We start from the raw sequence: 23137 nt of genomic DNA on the forward strand, positions 1-23137 counted from the left end.
AAGGGCTTGCCCATTGGATACAGAGCCTACCCTCGAGCCACACAGGGCTGACACCTCCAGGCCATGCTGACTAAGGACAGGCTAAGAGTCACTATGATCACTGTGCTAGGTTGTGCTGGGCAGTTGCAAGAATATTGGTGTCTTCTGTCCTCACAGCAGTCCTGAAAGATAGACTTTTTTTTTAAATTCCCATTTTATAAATGAGGACACTGAGGCAAGTCAGAGGGAGAGGTTAGATGACCCCTTCAAGGTCTGTCAGATGGCCACTAAGGAGTGAGAGAGACAGCCCAACCCCAAAGAGACTGTCCCCCAGCCTCTATCCTTCCCCCATCCCTCTTCCTGGATCCATCCCCCCAACAGACAGGCCATGCGTTCCCCAAGGTGAGTGGCCCTGGGCAGATGTACGATGTGCTGCCCAGAGGGGCCCTTTGGCCAGACTTCACCAGCTCTGGCTTCCCCATGCCCAGAGGACAGTCTGGAAGGTCTCAGTGTGCCAAGGACCTTATGGTGATAAGCCATTATAAATACAAGAAGTAACAAACCGTGTGCTTGCCTTTGCCCCCAGGAGCCCTGTTGAATCTACTGAGAAAGGACGTTCAGAGTGAACGCCATGAACATCTCAGCTCTTGGAGGAAGCAGCAAAGGTGAGGTCTGGGTGCCCCCTGGGCCTGGACTTGGCCACAAGTTAGCAGAGTGAGAGCAGTGTATGGGGAGGGCTGCAAGCAGGCCTCAGGGCCCTGGGGTGGGGCGCCCCTGCTGAGGCTGTCTGGCCTTGCCACCACCAGGGAAGCCTCTCCCAGCAGGCGAGGAAGAGCGCAATACTGTCCTCAAGCAGATGAAGGTTCGCACCACGCTGAAGGGGGACAAGAGCTGGATCACCAAACAGGATGAATCGGAGGGCCGCACCCTGTAAGTCTGGGAGGCTGGGAGGGCTGGCAGCAACAGGTTGGGCATGGGATGGCACTCCATGGGTTACATTAAACCAGTCCCAGGGTGGGAAGAGCCCACTGCCAGAGTGTGCAATGTGGACACGGGCTGGGGAAGGAGAAGGTGTGATGGGAATGGTGGGCCAAGTTCCTGAGGTACATGTAGCAGTCCTCTTTTGTGTTCCTTCTCTGCTCAGTGAGCTGCCCTCCAGCTGGACTCGTGCCACCTCGCCTTCATCAGCTGGGGAGGTCCCGAAGGCCAGGTGAGAGGTGCTTCCCAGATGGCAGGTGGGTGGGCCCGCACTGCAGTCTTCGGGGGACAGGGAGGCCTTTGAACTCCACTGGAAGGACGGCTTTTCCACTTCCTGGGAAAAGGAGCACAGGAATGACTGGATGCAGGTCCCCTGGGGCCAGCTGCCTCTCCAGCTACACCTCCGTGACTTCAGCTGTGAACTGAGACCAAAATTGTCACTGAACACCCCCAAAGGGGTGCAGACAATGTCTCTGAGATCCTCTGGGGTCTTCAAGAGTCACATATGACTCCATTGTATAGGTAATCAGAGTGCCAGGGCAGACTCAAACACTTGCTCCAACTGTCTCCACGTTCAAGATGACATGTTTTGACAGCTGGCTCTCCTCTCTATTTCAAGCACTTTTGCATAGAGGTGTCCAGGGCGGTTCTGAAGTGTCAGCACATCCTGCCCAGATCAGGAGGAACTACTCCTAAAAAGTAGGGGGTTAGCATTACGGGATAGAGAATTAGGGTTAGGGTTGAGGTTGGCAGGGGGTGGGGGCGCTAAATTCAGCCTTGATCCTTGTTCCAAAGAGCCAGCGGTTGGCAGTTGAGGACAGTGGCCACAGCTGGAAGGGTGGGGTCCAAGTTCAGTGGTAGCCCAATGGGCTGCCTCTGGTCATGGTGGCCTTGCCCAGAATCTCTCAATGACTCAGCACCTGTCACCTACCAGGTCCTGTACTGGGCACAGAGGACACAACCCTTTCCTCAGGGAACTGACATCCTAGCAGGGTAAATGGGCCTGACCCAAGTAGAGAGATGAGCTTAAAGGATAGAATTGCCGACTGTGATAGCAGTTGGCAGTTGGCAAGAGCCTGAGCATAGTTCAAAGATAATCTACTCATTGTGGGGTATGTTTACTTTGAGGGTGCAGTTCTCAGCCTGGGCTTTGGTTTGGTAGTATGTTTGGAAAACACATGCGATAAGTGACATTTTTTGCTCTGCTCCCAGCCCAAGTGAGTTGTGGGGATGGAGGGCAGTACCCGTGCCACCTGCCTATGTAGGTCCCTTTAAAGGGGTGGTCTTAAGACCATCCCACGCTACTCCAGCCTAATCTTCCCTGCCCACATCCCTCACCCGACTCCTCTGAGTACTCCTGGCCGCCGAGGTGGGGAGTGAAGGCATCCCACTGGAGCTGGAGGAGGGAGGCCGGAGCTGAACGGGAAGTAAAGGATAGCTGGCCTTCACTGGCTCCTGGTTGGGCTCCACCCCTTGGGTCCTCATGAGTCTTCTTGGAGAGTACTGGGCAGATTGGGGCATCAGATCAGGTTAGGGGTTCTACCTAACATGGCTTCAGCCCACAGCCTCTGACCATAGAGCCTCCAGCCTGAGCTGGGTCAGCTCTGAGGGTAGAGGTAGGGAGTGTTGTCATCCATCTCAGAAGAACACCTGCTCAGGGGAGCACTGGGGCCCAGCAGAACAGGGAGAAACACGACTTTGGATGGGATACCTCTGTGTTCATGCCCAGCCATGGAACATACCTTCCTGGGCACCAGCGGTGAGCCAGGGCCCAGAAGAATCAGCCTTTCCTGGGGAGCATGAGGGAGACAGGCAGACCAGGACAGGCATCCTGGCTAGGGATGCAGATGTGGCTGGCTGTCTTGAGAAGCAACCGGCACCTCTTGCTCCCCTTGTTCTGACCACACTGGGACACCCACCAGCCCACCCCTTTTACTGTCATCGGGCAGCCTGGGCCCACCCATGAGACTTCAGTTTACATCCTACCTTCTCTTCCCTCAGCAGGCCCCTGAGCACGAGGGCTCCCACGGGCTATATCATCCGGTAGGTGACCGCAGGAGCCTGCCCGCCTCCCCATGCCCACCCACATGGCCCTGGCTTCTCCCAGGGGGCTCACCAGGCTGCTTCTCCCGGACTCTCTTTCAGCGGAGTATTCACCAAGCCTGTGGACAGCTCGTCCCAGCCTCACCAGCACTTCCCCAAGGCCAATGGAGCCCCCAAAAGGTATGTTCACAGGGTGCTGGCCAGTTGTCCAGTGGGAGGTATGGGAGTCCACTGCCTGTCACTGGGGGTGGTAGGTGTTAGGTCTCTTCCTGTGTAAGGAAGGGCCCTGGACCACACGACCAATGCCCTTGTCCTTGTGCCAGTCGTGGCACAGGGTCACCAGGACAGAGTCACAGGGAAGAGGCTGTGCAGAGCCCAGACTTGCTGATCAGCTGTGTTGAGTTGTGTGCTTTGGGCCGCCATCTTCTCAACAGGCTGAACCTGGTGTCAGAAAAGCAGGACCAAGGGGGCTGGGCCTGTCTATGGCAAGAGGGTGGCCTTGCTCAGGGTGGTGCACATGTCCAGGGTATCTGGCAGGGCTTAGAGCAAAGAGGAAAGGGCACCAGCACCCACTTGTCCACCTGTCATGTGCCTGCTGGGCCATGGAGGCAAATGTGGAAGCAAGAGGGGGCCTGCGGGTACACACCTGAAAACTCCTTGTCTCTCTAGCATGGCCAGTCTGGGGAAAGCAGCTCCCACTGGCCCTCCCCGCCCCTCCTCCTCTGGCTACAAGATGACCACAGAGGATTACAAGAAGCTGTGAGTAGGCAATCGCAGACCCAACTTGGTTCCCTCTTTCTAGGGCCCAAACATGGGGCCCGCTGAGGGCAGCTGCCTGCTTGCCTCTGAGCACAATGCAGACTGCTGCCCTGCCACTCTGACCTCCTTGCCAGTTGCCACTGTGCCCTGGACCCCACCAGAGGGTGGCAAGCCCCGGAAAGTTGGACATTGTACACCTTGTACTTCTGATCTCAGGCAAATCAGGGGCTGTAGGAAGCTTGCAGAAGGAGCTGGTGGGTCTAGAGAAAGCGTTTTGGGTCATGGCCCTGACTGTTTTCTGGACTGGGCCAGGCTGGCCTAGCACCTGATGTGTCCAAGAGTGCTGCTGGCCCTGGCAGCCTGTCAGCTATGGGCACTTTGTAACTAAATGTGGGTTGCTTCTTGTATGTCAATCTTTGGGGTCCCCCTTGGAGCTCCCCATGTGGCCCCACACAAGGTCCCCTCCTGTAGACCTAGCAGGGCAGGGTCTGGACAGATGTGGATTGTGCCTGCATTCCCAGGGGCCCAACATCTTGCTTGTCCCCTGTCACCATCATCCACTGACATGGAGCAACTAGGGAATCTCTCTGCAGAAGGGGATGAGGCTTGAACTGGGTCTTGGGGGACAATCAGGGTGGGAACAGGGAGAGATAGCAAGTCTAGCTTTCCAAGAGGGAGTGGCTTGAACAGAGTCCAGGGGCAGCCAGGCTAACACATGTTGTTGTTCTTATAAGTTAGGAGGCCAAGCTGCAGAGGGCATGACAGAGAATGGTGTGAGGGTGGTCGAGGGAGGAGGGGCCATGACTGGCAGCATCTTCAATCCCCCACCCAGGGCCCCCTACAACATCAGGTGCAGCTCAGCATCAAGAGCTGCTGAAGAGGAGGAGGTACGCTTCTCTTCTGATGAGCAGAAACGGAGGTAACGGTGCCTGCTGGGTGTCCCATGGACAGGGCAGGGCCCAAGTCTCCACCACCTGGGGAGACAGGGATCGTGCATGACATATGGAGCATCTGTCTTGTCTGTTGTTGGAGGGTGGCCGCCAGCAACAGGGAGCATTCCTGGAGTCCCTGAACCACCCACTCAGCGCTGGGCCTGCCTGGGGGCCCCCTCTTAGGAACTTTCTACGAGGGCAGAACCGAGGTAACGAGGAATTTCTCTATTAGTTTGTTCAAAAGGGTCCTGAGCAAATTGGACCAAAGTAGGCAGTGCCTGGTGCCCAGGGACAAGCCACCTGCATATGGCTGGGGAGAGGGCCAGGCTCTAGAGGGGCCTGTGCCCCTTGTCCCAAAGTGAGGGCTGGGTGCTTGGGCACAGCTAGGTCCCAACCTCAGCCTGTTGCCCCCCAGTGCCAACATCTGCTGGCCTGTCCTTGACATTGGAAATGCACCGAAGGCCCCCATGCTGAAGGCCCAGCAGACGGGCAATGCTAAGGGCAGAGTCAACAGTAGCAGAGGGAAGAGCTAAGAGCTCCAGGCCAGGCTGCCAGGCACTGATTTCCCACTGTGCAGCCTGCTAAGTGTGGGCTCTCGGGTAGGTCACTAAAGCTTTTTTCTGCTTCCTGAGTAGCTGCCCTGCCTCATGCATTAGCTGCCCCCTCTCTGTGCCACCCCAGGTCCGAGGCTGCCAGCAGTGTGGTGAGGAAGACAGCTCCCCGGGAGCACTCCTACGTCCTGTCAGCGGCCAAGAAGAACGCTGGGTGAGCTGCTCAGCAGGGGACCCAGCAGGGCCACCCACCTGCTCCATACTCTGGGCCAGGTCCTTTCCCCTCAGGGCTCTGCTCTTTCTCTGCCTGTGACAGTGGGTTGACAGGGACCCCACGTGTACTTTCTGGGAACCTGAGAGGTCTGGCTGCTGCCATCAGGGCAGGCAGGGTGCTGGGGATGATGTCACATGTTTGTGGCTTCTGCGAACACGTCACCTTTCTGCCTCCTTCAGCAGCCCTGCCCAGGAGACACTGGCCCCGTTCATTGCCAAGAGGTAAGTGTGGGCAAAGGGAGGTGAGCTCTTGCATTCATAGGGGTGGAGTGAGCTGAGAGTGGGTGCAGGGGAGATGGAGTTGCTATACCTGAGCAGAGGGAGTTGTGCAGAGTTGGTGGCTTCTGTTTGGAAGCCAAGGAAGCCCATGGTTGGCCATGGTGGCACAGAAGACCCTTGCAAGCAATGCTGCATAGGCAGGAGCGTGACTCAGAGAACACGGCTGGTGACGAGAAACTTCCATTTGCCAGTGGCCAATAGGACCAGGTCCCTGACGCAAGATGGAGCTATAGTGTTTCTTGGAAACACTGGGGTTTTGCACACTGGCCTCTGGGGTTTTGCAGCAACAGTAGGTACCAGGGAAGAAAGCAGTTGCTCCTTGGCACTCCTTCCCACCCTACCAGAGGTTGGCTGGACAATGCCTTGGCAGGAGGGGTAATTGAGAATCCCTGGCTGACCAGGCCCTTGGAAGTGACCATGACATTGGAGATGGGTCCTAAAGGCTGAACAAGAGCCAGTGGGCCACGATCAGGACATCAGGATGCTTCCGCTGAGTGAGGGGACAGGACATCTTCTGGGAGAGGAGAGTACTTGGGGAGGACAGGGGAAAAAAACTTCTGGAAAGCTGAACTTAGGGCTATTCTGTTGGATAGAGAGGGAAGACATCTATGACAAGCTGAGGACTGAAAAACAAGGGGAACTTGGCATGCCAAGTGTTCCAGGCAGAGGGACCAGCTGTGCAGACTCAGAGGTGGGAAGACCAAAAATGCTGACCAGAATACAGCCAGCATGATCTTAGAGACAAGTTCCCACCAAGAGTCGGTTTGTAGTACTTTGTCATGGCAGCCTCAGGAACCTCATAGAGCCGTCCCAGGCCTCTCTCCCACCTTCTGGTGTCGCTGGCAGGCCTTGCCTTGCAGACACATCACTCCTACCTCTGCCTCCACTGTCACAACACCTTCTTTTCTCTGTGTGTCTGTGTCCAAGTTTCCCTTTTATAAGGACACCAGTTGTTGCATTTAGGGCTCCCTCTACCCCAGTATGACCTCACTGTAACTTGATGATAAATTGATTGCAAAGACTATTTCCAAATAAGATCACGTTGCCAGGCTCCAGGCAGACATGAATTTTGTCAGGACACTATTCAACCCCATGTCCTGTCCTTATCCCAAACTGCAGTCACTCAGCCACCAACATGACTGAAAGAAAGCATGTCATTCAGGCCCCAAGTGTATCTGTTTCTCTTCTTTCCCAAAGGGTGGATGAGGATGGGTCTTCTGAGAAAAGCCAGGACCCACCTGCTCTGGCGAGATTCCCTGCTGGCTCAAGCAGGTAATCAGTTGCTCACCTCTGCCAATGGCTGGTGACTGCCAGGTCATCTCCTTACAGGGCCTCAGGGTCAGTGTCCCCATGTGCCCAGTGACAGGATGGGACACTGAAATCAGTAAGGGCCTGTCTGGCTTGATGTCCTGAGGTTGAAAGGAGCAAAACAGCCTGGTCTTCTGGGAGAGAGTGCTTCAGTCTTGTCTGTCTGGTGCTTATCTGTGTCAACTTAACCCTTGCACCACTGAGCACTGTAGTGGCCAACTGTGGGATGTGAGGTGGTCTGCAGCCAGGGTACTCGTCTAAGGCTCTCCTGTAAGTTGATCAAGTTTACCCTGCCAACGCTGTCCTCCGCCTCCTTCTTTGCCAGTGCAGACAGGGGCAGAGCCAAAGTGTCACGGGCCATTTGGGTGGAGCTCATGCTGAGCCCAGGTGGGTGCCAGGAACTGGCTCTGGCCCATGAGCCCATGAGATGGGAGGCTCTGGCAGTGGGGTGACAGGGCAGGGAGTCTGATTGCGGGTGATCTCACTCCAGGCAGCGCTTTGATTTGCCCTGATTTCAGAGCCCTACAGTGTTGGGCAGATAATGGTGCTCTCTTTTGTCTGCAGGCAAAAGGCAATCAATACCTCTTTGTACTCTGAGCTGAATCATGCTAAGTCCTGTGAGAATGCCACTGCCCCTGGAGCTGTTACGGGTCTTGTAATGCCACTGCATGTCCACACGCCCCTCCTTGACTCGAGCCCCTCAACCATTTGTATGTGACCTTGGTCCTTGGGGCCATCTCTTCTGTGCCAGGAGAGAGATATGATAACCTGCTACAGCCCAGATTGGTGGAGGACAGAGAAAACTGCAGGAGTTCAAGGCCAGTCGCAGGTCACAGCCAGAGCAACAGGAAAATTTAAGAGCTCTTCACGAGGTAGCATTGATGGAATACGAGGGCTTAGTATGCCAGCGTTGCTGGAACAAAGGGTCACAAACTGGTTGACACAAATAGCCAAATGTATTGTCTCCCAGTTCTGCAGGCTGGAAGTTTGAAATCAAAATGTCAGTAGGGTTGATTTCTACTAGGACCTCTCTATTTGGTGTATAAATGGCTGTCTTCTCCCTGAATTTCTTCACAAGGTCTTCCTCAGTGTGTCTGTGTCCTGACCTCCTCTTCTTATAAGGACATTAGTCATATTAGACTAGGAGCCACCCTACTCCAATATGACTTCATCTTAATTATATCTGAAACATCCTTATTCCAAATAAGCTCACATTCTGAGGTACTGGGGATTACGATGTAAATATATAAATTTTGGAGGGGACACAATTTACCAAAAACAAAGCACATTTTTGAAAAGTGAAAGTGAAAATCTCTCAGTCCTGTCTGACTCTTGTGACCCCATGGACTATACAGTTCATGGAATTCTCCAGGTCAGAATACTGGAGTGGATAACCATTCTATTCTCCAGATTCCCCAACCCAGAGATCTCCTTAATTTCTGTTTTGGAAAAAAAAAAAAAAAAGCAATTAATGTTGGTTTCACATGCTTTCTTAAAGCACAGAGAAGGAGAACTAGGTTGTGTTATCAATTGACAGGCATTTTAGCATTTATTCCAGAAAACTCCTTTGGATGTTTACTACCTACCACCTGGCTGTCACAGCAAAGTGGCTGTCTGTCTTGGTCGGGCCGCCATAACCAAGTCCCCCACCATAAGTATGCGATAGTGGTTGGTCAGGAAGGCTCTTCCATTAGTGTTTGCAAACCACAAGGTACCTTTGCCATGAACTGCTGGCTGGTCCCAGGCAGCCTTCCTGTCTGACGCTTCCCCCATGAGGCCCTGCAGTGACTCAGGGGGTCACCATCAGCCCCCCATGCCCGGCTCCTGCCTGCCTAGTTATCTAGAATTCCAGGTCTGGTTGTATCCCTGAAGGAGCCCAGACCACTGGGGAACAGGGATTGAACCAAAATAGCTGGTTTGTGGCCAACTAGGAGGGGCACCCCTGTCTCAGGCGCCAAACCCTACAGGGGAACAAAAAGAGTGCCACAGCAGGATGCCCCATCCCACTCTGGACCCCTGACCTGCCTGGGTGCCCCAAAGGCCCCTCAGTACCAAGTGTCCAAATCTGAGCTCCCATCTCCATCATCTCTTCCGTCCCTTTCCCTCCCCACCTCAACAGCCCACCTATGGCAGTGGCCCTGGCTCCATGTACCATGTGGCCTAGTTTCTTGGGTTCATCTCATTTCCCCACTCTTGATGTGAAGGATAACTCCTGCCCATCTTCCAAAGTGCACATTCTCGGATACCCCCTCTCATTGACACTAGCCTGTGTGAGAGCCCCAGGCCTGGCTGCTGCCCCCATCACAGCACGGCTCAAGCTTTCTTGCCTCTCTGCTTCACCTGATCAGGTAAGTCTGGGCCCCAGCATGCTGCCTGGCAGAGGAACTAAGGAGCCGTCAGTAAGAGCACAGCTTCTGGTACGAGGCAAAACCCTTGCATTGCCCTCTATGGGCTGTGTAGCCTTGAGTAAGTCCCTTTACCTCTCTGTGCCTCAGGGTCCTCATATGTAAAATAGGGAGCAATAGGGAGCAGTGATACCTATCTCCAGAGGCTGTCCAAAAGACTAAATGGGATAATGCACGTGAAGTCCTTTGTGCAGTGCCTTGGTGCTGGTACGGTTGTGTGCTTCTTGAGCTGCAGAAAAAGACAGTGAAAGAAAGTGAAGTCGCTCAGTCGTGTCCAACTCTTTGCAACCCCATGGACTGTAGCCCGCCAGGCTCCTCTTTCCATAGAATTCTCCAGGCAAGAGTATGGGAGTGGGTTGCCATTTCTGTCTCCAGGGGATCTTCCTGACCCAGGGATTGAACCGGCTCTCCTGCATTGTAGGCAGACCTGTCTGAGCCACCAGGGAAGTCCATCATCAAATGAAAAGGCCAATATTGCCCTCTATTGGTGTCAGAGGGAAATGCTACCATGGGCAGCCGAGAAGGAGCTCCTCTGTCCTCCCTCTCTGAATTCTCTCCCTCTTTAAGCTGGATGAGTCCTTTGGCACAGGCCACTTGCATTCCCACCTGCAGCTGCGGCCTCACTGGATAAGAGCTTCTGGCCTCCAGCAGCTCTCAACCTGGCCGACCACTTCAGATTGAACTAGAGCTGTGGGTGGTTGAGGGTCTGGAGAGGGGCGAGGCTGCTGGCTGCAGAGGAGGAGAGGCTGGAAGGCCCCTGTGTGAATTTGCTGGGGCTTCCCTGAAAGGGTTCTAGAAACTGGGTGGATTAAACAACAGAAATGCATGCTTTCAGAGTTCTAGAGGCCAGAAGTCCTAAATCAAGGCAGGTGTCAGTGGGGCTATGTGCTCCTCCGAAGGCTCTGGAGTAGAGTCTGTTCCAGGCCTTTCTCTCAGCTTCAGTCCTTGGCACCTCTTAGCATGTAGATGCATCACTCCGACCTCTGCTTCTGCCATCACATGGCTGTCTTCCCTCTGTGTATTTGTCCCCTTTCTATAAGGCACCCTCTCTACTCCAATACAATCTCATTGTAAATATTTACCTCTGCAAAGACACTATTTCCAAATAAGGTCACATTCACAGATACCAGGGGCTTTAGCACATCTTTTAAGATGGACACAATGCCACTCATAGCAGGATCCATGGGGGCTGAGCCTTTAAGTCAAAATCGCTCTGGAGGCAAGCGTTGAGGAAGAGGCGCCAGCTGAGGCAGCGCTTGGTTCCTGTTTCCTGTCTGACAGAACTAGAAATGCCAGGGAGAAGGTATGCTTTACTTGCCTGTGACATCCCCAAGTGGAACGTGTCCTTGCTCCCTGGCACAAAGGAACAACAGGCTGTCTTCATGGTCATCACGAATGGAGATGGGCTGAGATCAGAGCTACCCATGTGCACCAGGCCCCCTCTGGGCTTTCGTGTGTAGAGAAGCCCTGTCCGCCGGAGCCCTTCCATTTTCTCTCGTCATCTCAGTGCCCAGAAGGTACAGAGATGAGCAGTTCACTGACCTGCCCTCCAGGGGCTCCCTGTCTCCATCCTGCCCCCCACGCACCCCTCCTCCTCCTGGGACCCCCGAGTGTCCTTCCTGATGTGCCTGATCATGTCAAGGCCCCACCCCCACCTCAAGCACATCTTGTGGACTTTCTTTGCCACAGTCGATCTGGTCTCTGTCTTTAAGAGCCCTGCTGGCCTCTACCTCCTCCCTTCTCCCTCTGTCTCCCTCCAGTGAGTTTGGGCTGAGCTACTCCTCCATGGAACTTTCCAGGTGCCTTTGGGGCTTGATTTGGGCATGGCCCTACAGGTTACTTGTGTCAGCACCCATGCCACTTGGCCCTCATCCCCTGTTCCCCAGGGCAGGCCTGGGACTCACCCCTACCTGTACCCCAGTGGCCAGGGACAACCAAAGGAAGGAGTGAGTGGCTGTAATGTGGACATAATAGGTGTGGTTTGGAGTGAAGGGGAACCCCACAAAGCCAGAATGTTCTAGATTCTCTCCAGCCCTAAACATCAACACAGCCAGATCCTCCTGGGTGTCAGGCCCTGCAATGGGGACACAAAATCCAGTGGAATTGGAGGGCTGTGTGCAGTCACTCTCAACCAGGCTCTAAGCAAGGGAACGCTCAAAGGGACCTTCTGAGGGCTGAGAATGTCTGATCCTGCCCGGGCTGCTGCTCATGGACACCTGCTCTCTGACCTTCAAGCCCTGAGTCTCCCCTTTCACTGGCTGTCACTCCAGATTTGGTGTGTAGGTTTCCTGGGCATCTCGCTCACCATGTGTTCCCATCAGCCCATGAACTAACAAATTGCCACTTTGGATGCTGCAGTGCGGCCACCAACAGGGCTCACCTCTGTACCCAGAAGGCCCCTCACTGTGTCTGAAGGAGGCTGGGATCAAGAATACAAGACTGCTAAGAGATCCTTTGGTCCCCTTCCTCTGGGACATGGAGGTCAGTGGCCCAAGCTCAGCTGCAGCACCAAGAAGACTCAAGTCTAAGGAGGAGACAAGAGAAAAAAAGGGAGGGGCAAGGTCTGGGTGTCCCACTGCACTAGCCAGGACGCTCCTGAGAGAGGACAGCCTGGGACCCCCAGCACAGATGGAGAAGGGGAGGCCTTGCTTACCAGCAACTCTCTACCTCTCTCTTTTGGCTGCAGTGCAAGAGGTGAGGAGACTGTCCGCCTGCAGATCACAACACTCGGAGCAGGACTCCACCTGGTGGCCCCACACCTGGAAGGAATGAGGTACACATGATTCTAGAGATGGGCGCAGCAGGGCCAGGCTGCAAGTGATGAGGTTTGTGGGCTTGTTGGTGGGAGAAATGAGCAACCTGGATTCTTTGCCCCATCCCATTTCCCTCCAGAACTCCTGGGAGCAAGCACTTGGTTCCATGGGAGAACAGATGAAGCCCTGGGGACCCCCTGTCTGGAGTTGCTGACTGTCTGCCTGATGGGGGGAGGCAGACACAGACACATGTGTGGTCAGGCCTGAGATGCCGACCTAGCCATGTGCCAGGAGCCCCTGGAAGTGATGGCTCACCCAGCTGGACCCTGAGGATGGGAACAGCCAGCTGTACTGGGTGGGAATCTGGGCTTTGTGGAGCCCCACCCCCGCCCCCAGGCCACTAAGGAATGGGGCAGGGTCACTGGATCAGCCTCAACAGTTCAGGAGTAGGGCGGTTTAGGGAAATGCACAACCAGCAGGGAGCACAGTGGACTCAGGCTTACTTGGAGGTAGGGGGCAGACAGTCAGGTGACATGCAGGCAGGGCTTGGGGGATGGGGGGATGGGTCCAGCAAAGCTGAGGTGGGAGCAATTGGAAATCTGAGCAGGGAGGAGAGACCTGCAGAGGGAGGGAGACTTCTGCGCTTCTCTGTGGCACTTTGACTCCTGCTCATTTAGCTACTCACCTGCCTCCATGCCAGCACCTGGGAGGCTGAAATGAAGCAGACAGATTGGGACCCCATCTAATGAGGCCAGAGTCTGGAGAGTGATGCCAGACTGGACACCCAGGCTAATCCTTGGGGCAGTGGGAGCTCCAAGCAAGGGCCTCTCACCCTCATGGTGGTGGGGGTGGTTAAGGAAGGCTTCCTGGAGGAACTGACATCCAAAATGACTCCTGATGGATCTGTGGGTCCCTTGACTCTCTTCTTTGGCTCCTCCCTCTCTACACCCCAGGCCCAGTCAGGCACTGAGTCCTGTCCATTCGTTTTAGAGATATTTCTGTCCCTACTCCCTTCCCTAGGGCCTGGCCTCCTCTATCACTCACCTCATCCCAGAATCTTCATATTTCTACCTGGGTGCCATTTCTAAAGGGCAGCAGTAGTCCTCTGCCAGGCCTGGCGAAAACCCCTGCAACACCCCCTTCCTTTTAGGCGCTGCAGCCTGAACTCTACTTTGCCTGATGGGGCCCATCCACCCCCTCCTGGCTCCTTTTATATACCCTCTTCCCTGGACCTTGCCCTCCAGCCTTCCCCAGCCCCACTTGGCTGTGCAGGTTGTAGGCTCTGCTGGGGATGCCCTTCCCATTTGCATTGTTCAGTCTCAGCCAGGACGTCTCCCATCTGCTGCACCTCCTTCACCTGTGTGTCTTTCTGTGAAGGGCTTTCCATGCTGAGCTCACACAGAGAGTCTTCTACAGAGTCACGATTGTCCACACACAGATGGCTCTGCCCCAAGAACCCCGATTTCCTGGAGAGCCCAGAGCCTGTCCCAGAACAGGACCACAGTAGCATTTATTGCTGGAATAATTGAGAACCACCCAGTGTGACAATGTCTTTAATATGGCAACACTGGAAGCTGCTTCACTGGTTTCCTTAAGGTGACCAGTACCTGGGAAACAAGGGCAAAGTGACCCTGAGAGACACAGAAGGAAGCCAGGCTGTCTCTGAGGAAGGTCTGCACTGTGTGCCCCTTACGACCTCTGACATTTTGTCTGAAAGTGGCAAAGCTATAACAGCCCACTGAGATCCCCTGGAGTGCCCTCTCCCACTTTCCAATAGAAAATCAAGTTGGAGAAAAGGAAGAAAGAGGGAAAACTCTTAATCGAATTCACTAAGCCCTGCCCTGCCCTAAACAGCCCACGTCCCCATGCAGGATGTAGATGCAATCACTGTGTCCATTTTACAGATGAGAAAACTGAGACCCTGAATGGTTCAGTAACTGCTAAGTCCCATGGTCAAGAGCAGGCAGATCCACAATTCCCACCTAACCTGCCTGACTCCCACCCCACACTTTTTGCTCCATAACTCACTACAGTAGTGGGGCTAGGGGTAGAGGGCAGGGTAGGATGCTATACTTAGTACTTTACAAATCACTGTTTATGATGACCTTACTAGGAGGCCTTTCAGAGTTTGTGGTTGAGCTTTCAGAGAGAGGTCAGGGCTCAAGAGATTTCCATGTTCTATGCAGAGGGATGAGAGTGGAAATAATGGGGTTCAAGTTTTATGTTTACATGGGGTACAATGTCAAGGGGCTCGAGGAGAGAGGAGCCAGCAAACTGAGCACAGACCATATTGTGGAGGTGGTGGCTGCCTGGTCATTCCCCTGGAGGCAGCTGGGGAGGGTGGTCAGTTCTGGCCATGTCGAGGGTGAACTTCCTGAGGGCTAGTCCAGGAAGTAGTGAGTATATGGAGAAGTGGGGAAAGGCAGATGTCATTGGCTTCAGAATGACAGTTGACACCATGGGAGCAGAGGAGGTGACCAAGGTCAGTGGCAAAGCATGCAGATGGTGAGGAATGCCAGAAACACCAACATTTAAGGGGCAGAAGAGGAGAAATAGGTGGAAGAGATAAGGAAGGTGTGGCAAGGCAAGTAGGAAGCAGTGACACAGAGTCATGATGGATGGATGGGGGAGAAAAGGTGGAAGTTACCCACTGGGTCAGTGGTCCTGAATGGTCACAATGACGGGAGTGTTTCTGTTGGAGTTGGCACCATGAGACTCCCTGATGACCTCAGAGAGAATGCAGGGAGTTTGAATCAAGAGGGTAGGATCAATTTTACCCCATAGAAGATTATAGTCCAAAACTCTGAAGAAGCCAGACTGCTTGGGTTCAAATCTCAGCTCTTCCTCTTGTTACTTGTGGAACGTGGGAGGAGTCACTCCAAGTCCTCTGTGCCTCATTTTGCTCATCTGGAAAGTGGGCATGGATAAGAACAGTGACCATGTTGTGGGGTTGATGTGAAGAGCTAATGCACGCAGTCATGAGAATGGGGTCTGACAGTCAATCAATAGTAGTTGTTAGTAGATTTTGATAATGAGCCAATCCTGCAACATCAGGATTTAAGCTCTTTGGAGAAAGTTAGCATTTGGGGATGAGGTAGCTGCCCCCACTTAAGTGTGGGTGCTTAACTTCTGTTTCTTTCCACTATAGGTCTTCCTCAGGTTCCAAAGACAAAGAGGTCCCTCACCCCAGAGAGCCCAAGAGAAACTTGACTGGTGAAGGAGCCTTCAGGAGCCCTGATGCAGACTCTGAAAGGTAACTCAGTGCAGGGACCAGAGCCCATGTGGCCCCCCCATCCAAGGTCAGTGGATGGAGCTGGGACCAGGGCTGTTCCATTCCTCACTGTGTCCCCAGTGTCTGGGGTGCAGGTCCACAATGAATATCTGTTGAAAGAATGAATGAAGGAATGCATAAGGCCTGGAGAAGGTTTGGCCTCTGCCAAGATCCCTCAGGGAGCCACTTGGACAAAACTCTGCTGCTGCTGCTGCTAAGTCACTCAGTCATGTCCGACTCTTAGCAACCCCATGGACTGCAGCCTACCAAGCTCCTCCACCCATGGGATTTTCCAGACAAGAGTACTGGAGTGGGGTGCCATTGCCTTCTCCGGGACAAAACTCTAGAGGAGGACAAAACTGTAGGCCAGGCCACCCCAACCCCAGCCCTCAGCCCAACCTCATTCTGCCTTTACTCTATGGAAAGCAACCCTGTGGACAGCCATGGCAAGCAAGGCCACTGAGCTGGAGGTTTAGGGAAGTCAGTGATCAAAGGATGTGTGGGCCCTTGCAGAACACCTCACAGGGACTTCCAGGATGGCCGGTGGACAAAGGGAGATGTAGGAGGGGTGCAGGGATGGGAGGCAGAATGATAGAAGGGAATGATGAGTCCAGAGGGGCTGGTTGTGCCCAGCATCATGCAACCATCCAACTCACCTCTCCCTGAAGTCCGACCAGGGGAGCCTGGGTGTGGTGGGCAGGGACTGAGAGTTGGGCACGTCCTCAGTGAGAAGCTGGTAGCTAGTAATGGAGAAGAGCCTACAGGCTTGTCCACCTGCCATCGTCTTCTTATTGTGGAACCTCAGCCCTGAGCTCTGTGGTTTATTAGTGGCCCCAACCATTTTGCCCTTTTTTCTGTTGGTCATCCCCCCACCCACCTCCCATTGTGCCCCCTTGCTCTGTTTCTTGGCTCCCAGCCCATCAAGTTTGGGATGAAAGCTAAAATAGTGCTGGTATCATCCTGGTTTCCGTTGAAGCAGTACAGCGTGGCAACTGAAGGCCTGGGCTTCTGGTCCTTGAGGACTGCTCTCAGGATGCCTGAAAGTGAAGGTCACTCAGTCGTGTCTGACTCTTTGCAACCCCATGGACTATATAGTCCATGAAATTCTCCAGGCCAGAATACTGGAGTGGGTATCCTTTCCCTTCTCCAGGGAATCTTCCCAACCCAGGGATTGAACCCAGGTCTCCTGCATTGCAGGTAGATTCTTGACCAACTGAGCCACAAGGGAAGCACATTAAATTAAATTAATTTATGTTAATTTGAGTAAAATTAAAGCCCATTTTTCCAGTGGTCATGTATGGATGTGAGAGTTGGACTATAAAGAAAGCTGAGCGCCAAAGAATTGATGCTTTTGAACTGTGGTGTTGGAGAAAACTCTTGAGAGTCCCTTGAACTGCAAGGAGATCCAACCAGTCCATCCTAAAGGAGATCAGTCCTGGGTGTTCATTGGAAGAACTGATGTTGAAGCTGAAAGTCCAATACTTTGTCCACCTGATGCGAAGAGCTGACTCATTGGAAAACACCCTGAATGTTAGGAAAGATTGAGGGCAGGAAGAGAAGGGGACAGAGGATGAGATGGTAGGATGGCATCACCGATTCAATGGACATGGGTTTGGGTGGACTCTGGGAGTTGGTGATGGACAGGGAGGCCTGGCGTGCTGTGGTTCATGGGGTGGCAATGAGTCGGACACGACTGAGCAACTGAACTGAACTGAACTGAATTAAATTACATCAAATCAAATTTACATTAAATTACATTAAATCAAGACCCAGTAAATCAGCAAATGTTTATTTTCCCATCCAGATCAATTGCACAGTCAAGTGATGGCAACATGGGATCGGAAGCCATGGGCGCCCCAGATGAAGACTTGGTTGGAGCAGACGTCAGCTCTGGGAGAGGAAGGTGAGCTACCCTGGGGAGGCCAGTGGCCCCAAGTTGCTGATTCTTTCATGTTCCTGGTGACAGTCCAGGGTCAAACCTCCACAGCTGCTTGGGTTGCTGGGGGCGGAGCACTGCTCATTTTCCATAGTCCTGCCCACTGCTTCTCCCATCTCCAGCACTCCCACCACCACCACATCCTTTGTCCCTGGACTTTCCACTCTCGAGATTTACCTCTCTTTGAATCTTGCTTCTTCTCCTACTCTCTTCCACTGGCTCTCAAGTTCCTCCCAAGTAGGCACAAAGTAGACATGGGGAGCTAGGTTGATCTGTGGGAAGGAGAGAATGATGGGTGAATCACTGCCTTCTTGCTTCTTGGCTGAGCTCTAATGGTAAGCTAGAAGGAAGTCCTTCATCTCTGCTTTTTCCCTTCCCTTCCAGAAGCCCCAAAGCCTCCTCCCTACCCCCACCTTTCTCCTCTGGCCAGCTCTGCTCTCAGGTTCAGTGAATGGAAGAGCAGTGGCCCAGAGAGAAAAAGTGGGAGACGAGTGTATCCACCTGGGCTCTGACTTCTTGTACTTGGATGGAGTCAGGGCCCATTTTCTCAGGTGATTTGTGGAGTGGCAAGGTTCCACCTGTCCCCAAGTGGTTCCAAACCAAGCATAACTCTTGCTGGGGGGAAAAGTCCAGGTGTGCAGATGTTGGCAGAGATAGTTCAGCTCCAAGCTGTACTACAGCCCTCATGGTTCAGAGCAGATGGCCACAGAGGAACTGCGAAAGTGATGCCTGCAGAGAGCCACTAAAGCACTTGCCAGCCAGCACCCCTGCCCTACAGCAGTCTGTCTGAGGAGGGACTCCTCTGCTTTCCCAACTGGCCCTCTCAGCTGCCCCTACTTGTCCGAGCCCACCAGGAGCTGCTGCCCTCCCTATGGTTACTAGTTTGCAACTGATGCCTGAACCCTGACCCCCACTTCCAAATCAGGAGCACAAGACCACCTGGGAAGAGGGTGGCAGGCTGGGGCTTCTGGTGCCAGGAAATCCCACGGGGCCAGGGCCTTGGTTCTCTGAGCTTCCCCTAGTGGGGAGGGCTGTGCAAGAGCCCCACACCCACAGCCAGTATCACGGTGCTGGCCAGCATGGTCCTGCAGGTTGACTCCATTCTCTTGTCCAACATTACTGGACTTGGTTCTTGATTACTTCATCTTTGGATGTTTATCCAGATCATCCTTCTTGTGCATGCCCAGTGATAAATTGAAGTCTTTGATTTCTGTTTTCAGTTTCCTTAAAATGAAGCTGAAGCTCATATTAACTTGCAGAATTATCTGAAGAATCTTCTAGATTTTTATGACTTTTAATGCAGTGTTTTACACTGTTTTTTCTATAGTTATAAATTTTGACAATGACTGTTAAGAGACTTGCTTTTATGATCTTTCCAAAGAAAAAGTTGTTTGTCATGAACAAAAAAGCGCTCTCGTTTTCCATTCATTTTCCTGATTTTACTGATTATGGTGGGTTTGGAAATAAACATAAGGTGGAGTGTGCAGGCTAGTACAGGTGACCAGGTGCTCCATGAGCCCTGACTTTGCAGAGTGCTGTGATTCATGCAGAGACAGAGAACTCAACCTATACCTGGGAAGGCTGCATAAGACAGCACCCACTGAATCTGTATCAGACTGATGGGCACAAACAGACTGCAAACGGTTGCTGCTTCTACAAATAGCCACAGGGCCCAGTAATAATCACAAGAGCATTTTAGCATGTGTTAGGGCCCAGACTGATGCTGAAGCCGAAGCTCCAGTATTTTTGTCACCTGATATGAACAGCCAACTCAATAGAAAAGAGCCTGATGCTGGGAAAGATTGAGGACAGAAGGAGAAACATTGAGGGCAGAAGAAGAGGGCATCAGAAGATGAGATGGCTGGATGGCATCACCAATGCAATGGACATGAAATTGGGCAAACTTCAGTAGATGGTGAGGGATAGGGTAATGCTGGGAAAGAGTGAAGGCAGGAGAAGGGGATGACAGATGGTTGGATGGCATCACCTACTTGATGGACATGAGTTTGAGCAAGCTCCGGGAGTTGGTGATGGACAGGGAAGCCTGGTGTGCTGCAGCCCATGGGGTCACAGAGAGTCAGACACGACTGAGTGAGTGACCTGAACTGAACCGAGGGAGGCTTGGCGTGCTGCAGCTCATGGGGTCGCAAAGAGTCAGACATGACTGGGCAACTTAGCATACTTGCACACATGCTGTTCTCAGAAAACGTATGAGGCAGACACAGTTATCACCCCATTTCAGAAGCCACTCTCTTGGGGGAAGTAGACATAAAGACACAAAGTCCTGAACCAAGACCAGGCTTGGCCTCCTTCCACAGGCCGTGCTCACCTGCTGGCTTCACCCCTCTCCTGGATGATCAGGAGGTGCCCAGTGCCGACTTACAACCTTGCAAGCCTGCACCAGCAACCACCAGGTAAGGGTGGGCTAACTGCCCAATGATCAACCTCTTTGCCTCTGGCACCTCAGGTTTCCCCTCGCACTTCTCAGCTCTATGACATCTTCACATCAGGCAATCATCACAGGACAGGGAAGCCTAGAAGGGGCCCTGACATAGCCCACCCACCGGGGGCAGTGGGAGAGGAGGTACAGGTGATAAGTCAGGTGACCCAGACAACTTAGCACATAGCCACAGGGACTCAAGCTGAGGTGGCAAAGAAGAACACATTGGAAGGTGGAGGTTAGAAAGAGACCCTGCTCTGGAGTAGTCAAGGGGAAGGATCCCAGGGACAGCCAGTAGAGGGCTCAGTCCCAAGGAGCCTTTGGAGGTGGCTGGGGAGGTGCAAAAGTGCAATGGGAAGAGGTTGTACATTCCCAGGCTGCACCCTTCTCTGCCCTATTTGATCTACCAATCCACCAGTGGAGAGAAGCCATTTTGCTATGGATTTGTGGAGCATTTAGTAAGTAAAGATCTTTCTGGATTTCCACAGAGCCCTAGGAAATGTAAGTTGTGCAAAGATGCTGGAACCCAAAACTAGCAGGACACTTCCCTAGGGATTTCAAGCTGGTCATGACTAGTGCTTAGTCTTGAACTGCAGTGTTAAGGCCACAGCCAGGGCTCACAGGATGCTCTTACTCACAGCAGCCTTTATTGGCACATGTAGGTCCCCCTTTCCTGTGAGAATGCAGCCAGGAAAGGGAAGACCCGGGCCCCCAGTCTTCTTTGGTCTGAGGCTTCAGCAGGCCTGTGTGCTTCCTCCCTCAGCTCTGATGCCATTTCAGCCTCTGCTATCCTAGCCAACAGGAAGAGCAACAGCCTGGCAGACCTGGAGGATACGGAGACAAATCCAAAGGGGTAAGGCATCAGCCAACAGTGCTTCTGTGGTGGAGAGACACAGCTCCGGTATGCATTAGCCCTTGGCTGGGAAGGTGAGATCAGTGATGCCTACTAGCCAAAGGGATGTGGCGAGGGCTGAAGCTCCAGCTACAAACCTCTGGCCTGTGCCTCCAAGGCCACAGAGCCTCCCAGTACACCTTGTTGCATCTAGCCAGAAAGTCCTCCATAATCAGGAAGTCACCCACTCTTTCAATCAGCACCCACTTGGACGGCACCTGCCCTGTTCTGGAGGTTGGAGCACACAGACAAAACCCAGCCCAGACTGGAATAGGGGAAGTGGGGCTGAACACAGCCTTATGCAACAGGTGATTTTGAGCTGAATTTTGAAAGGTGAATAGGAATCCTCCAAGCAAAGGTAACAGTATATACATAAGACTCCAAACAACCTGGTATTTACTTGGCACTGTATGTAGCTGAGTGTGGAACAGGCTTATCACAGTAGGCATGGGCTGACTGGCCTTTATTACCAGATATCATTAATAATCACAACAGCCACTTCACTTTGGGGAACCTCATGTGTGCACAGACCTGTACTTAGTTTCTCATACAGTCCTCCCCACAATCGTGAGCTTTGCACCTAATTATAATGAAGAACAAAGGACTAGAAGTCACATCTCTGTGACTCCTGGGAAGAACAGTGCTCTGAAAGAAATAACAAGGTTGCTAAGATAAGAGAGTAATGGTGGCGAGGAGGGTACTACTTAGATGAGTGGAGTGGAGCGATGACTCAGGAGAGCTCCTCTAAGGAGGAGAAGGAACCAACAACTCTAGGAAGAGCAAGGAGAAAAGAACTGGAGATGGGGAAACATAAACTAAAAAACTCTGAGGTGGGAACACACTTAGCAGGTTCCAAAGCATCGAGTAGCTGGAGCCAACCTGGTGAGGGGGATCACAGATGAAACTGGGCCCTGGTAAGGCATGAGAGGGAGACTGCATCTTATTTCAATTTTTAAGCCAGAGAGGGATGTGGTCTGATTTAGGTGTTTAAAAAGTGAGTGAATTCCTGCAATGCCACACCTCATTACAGCTACATTTTTTTTTTTACATTTGTCACCCCTACATAAACCACAATGCTGTGGGGTGGGTGGGTAACAGATCTCTAAGGTATGAGGACCTATTATGTGACTTTTTAATGTTTTGAATTGCACTGAAAGTTAACAGAGTGAAAACAAAAACTGACACCTGTTACCAGATTTGGGGAGGGTTAAAGAGGACCTTCTTGTGGGGCTCGGTTCTTGGTAAGGAACCAAAGAAGAATCTGAGGTCTTACCCATGGCAAAAGAAAGTTTATTAAGGAAAAAAAAAAAAAAAAAAACAGAAAGTACACCTCAACTGAGACATGGGCCAAACCAAGAGAGGCACTGGCAACAGAATGATGAAGTACAGGGGTTTTTCAAGAGAGAGGGCTTTTACATATTCACCTAGGCCAGCATGGACTGACAGCTTTGATTGACAGTTGGAAGTTGCATAACAGCAGGCTCTATCACACATTCTTTCCCATAATTCAGTCTGTTATAATCATGTATGTATGTATAGATAGATGTAGGTATGTATGTATAGATGTATGTATGTATAGAATATTTATGAACCCTCAATGGACTCCTGGATCCCTTAGGTTACTTGAGGACACACCTGCACATCAAGGGCACATGTGCAGGAATTGAAAAAACCCCTGTGGGTTTTGTATGGACTGTCTGCCTAGGGCACATGTGCTAGAGCTGGAAAAGTGTGGTTATTTTGTAGCATATTGGTGAGCTCTCCTGGGCCACAGTGGCACATGTCTGGGGGTGGGGTTTAGACATCAGCTTGAATTATCCATTATCTTATGTAATATTCCTCAAACCTAGAGAAGGATCTTGCTTCTTGCTATGCAATTTGACAGTGGAGGAAACAGAGGGTTCCTGTGAAGAGCAGAGCTAGAGATAGAGCTCAGATACAGCTAACTCTGGGCTTCCCTTGTGGCTCAGTGTAAAGAATCTGCCTGCAATGCAGGAGACCCAGGTTCAATTCTTGGGTCTGGAAGATACCCTGGAGGAGGGAATGGCAACCCATTCCAGTATCTTGCCTGGAGAAATTCATGGACAGAAGAGCCTGGCAGGCTATAGTCCATGGGGTCGCAAAGAGTCAGACATGACGGAGTGACTAACACTTTCACATGGCTAACTCTAGAGCCCAGGTTTGCAACTACTTTACTCTGCTTAAAAGTTTGCAAAATCAAAACAAACTTTATTTATCAGTGTTTCACAAATCTGGCTGCACTTGATAACCACCTGTGAAGTTTTTTTTTTTTTTTTTTTTTTTTTAAGTATCCAGAACCCATGCAGAGATTTAGACT

The 23137-nt window shown here is 52.3% G+C and overlaps 1 protein-coding gene across 1 annotated transcript in view; it reads left to right on the forward strand.

Annotated features, from left to right (window-relative positions):
* The first annotated feature begins 610 nt into the window (after positions 1-610).
* The window catches only part of ZNF185 (zinc finger protein 185 with LIM domain), a 51248-nt gene continuing 28721 nt past the window's right edge, over positions 611-23137 (forward strand). The window contains exons 1-15 of the mRNA XM_052663372.1: positions 611-644; positions 786-909; positions 1124-1189; positions 2959-3000; positions 3103-3180; positions 3670-3759; positions 4592-4678; positions 5373-5456; positions 5696-5737; positions 6992-7066; positions 12194-12280; positions 15409-15513; positions 17336-17434; positions 19786-19881; positions 20671-20760. Of these exons, the coding sequence (XP_052519332.1) occupies positions 611-644; positions 786-909; positions 1124-1189; positions 2959-3000; positions 3103-3180; positions 3670-3759; positions 4592-4678; positions 5373-5456; positions 5696-5737; positions 6992-7066; positions 12194-12280; positions 15409-15513; positions 17336-17434; positions 19786-19881; positions 20671-20760 (1199 nt within the window). The remainder of the gene's footprint in view (positions 645-785; positions 910-1123; positions 1190-2958; positions 3001-3102; positions 3181-3669; positions 3760-4591; positions 4679-5372; positions 5457-5695; positions 5738-6991; positions 7067-12193; positions 12281-15408; positions 15514-17335; positions 17435-19785; positions 19882-20670; positions 20761-23137) is intronic.

This window comes from Budorcas taxicolor, chromosome X (assembly GCF_023091745.1).
Source record: "Budorcas taxicolor isolate Tak-1 chromosome X, Takin1.1, whole genome shotgun sequence".
Classification (NCBI taxonomy): Eukaryota; Metazoa; Chordata; class Mammalia; order Artiodactyla; family Bovidae; genus Budorcas; species Budorcas taxicolor.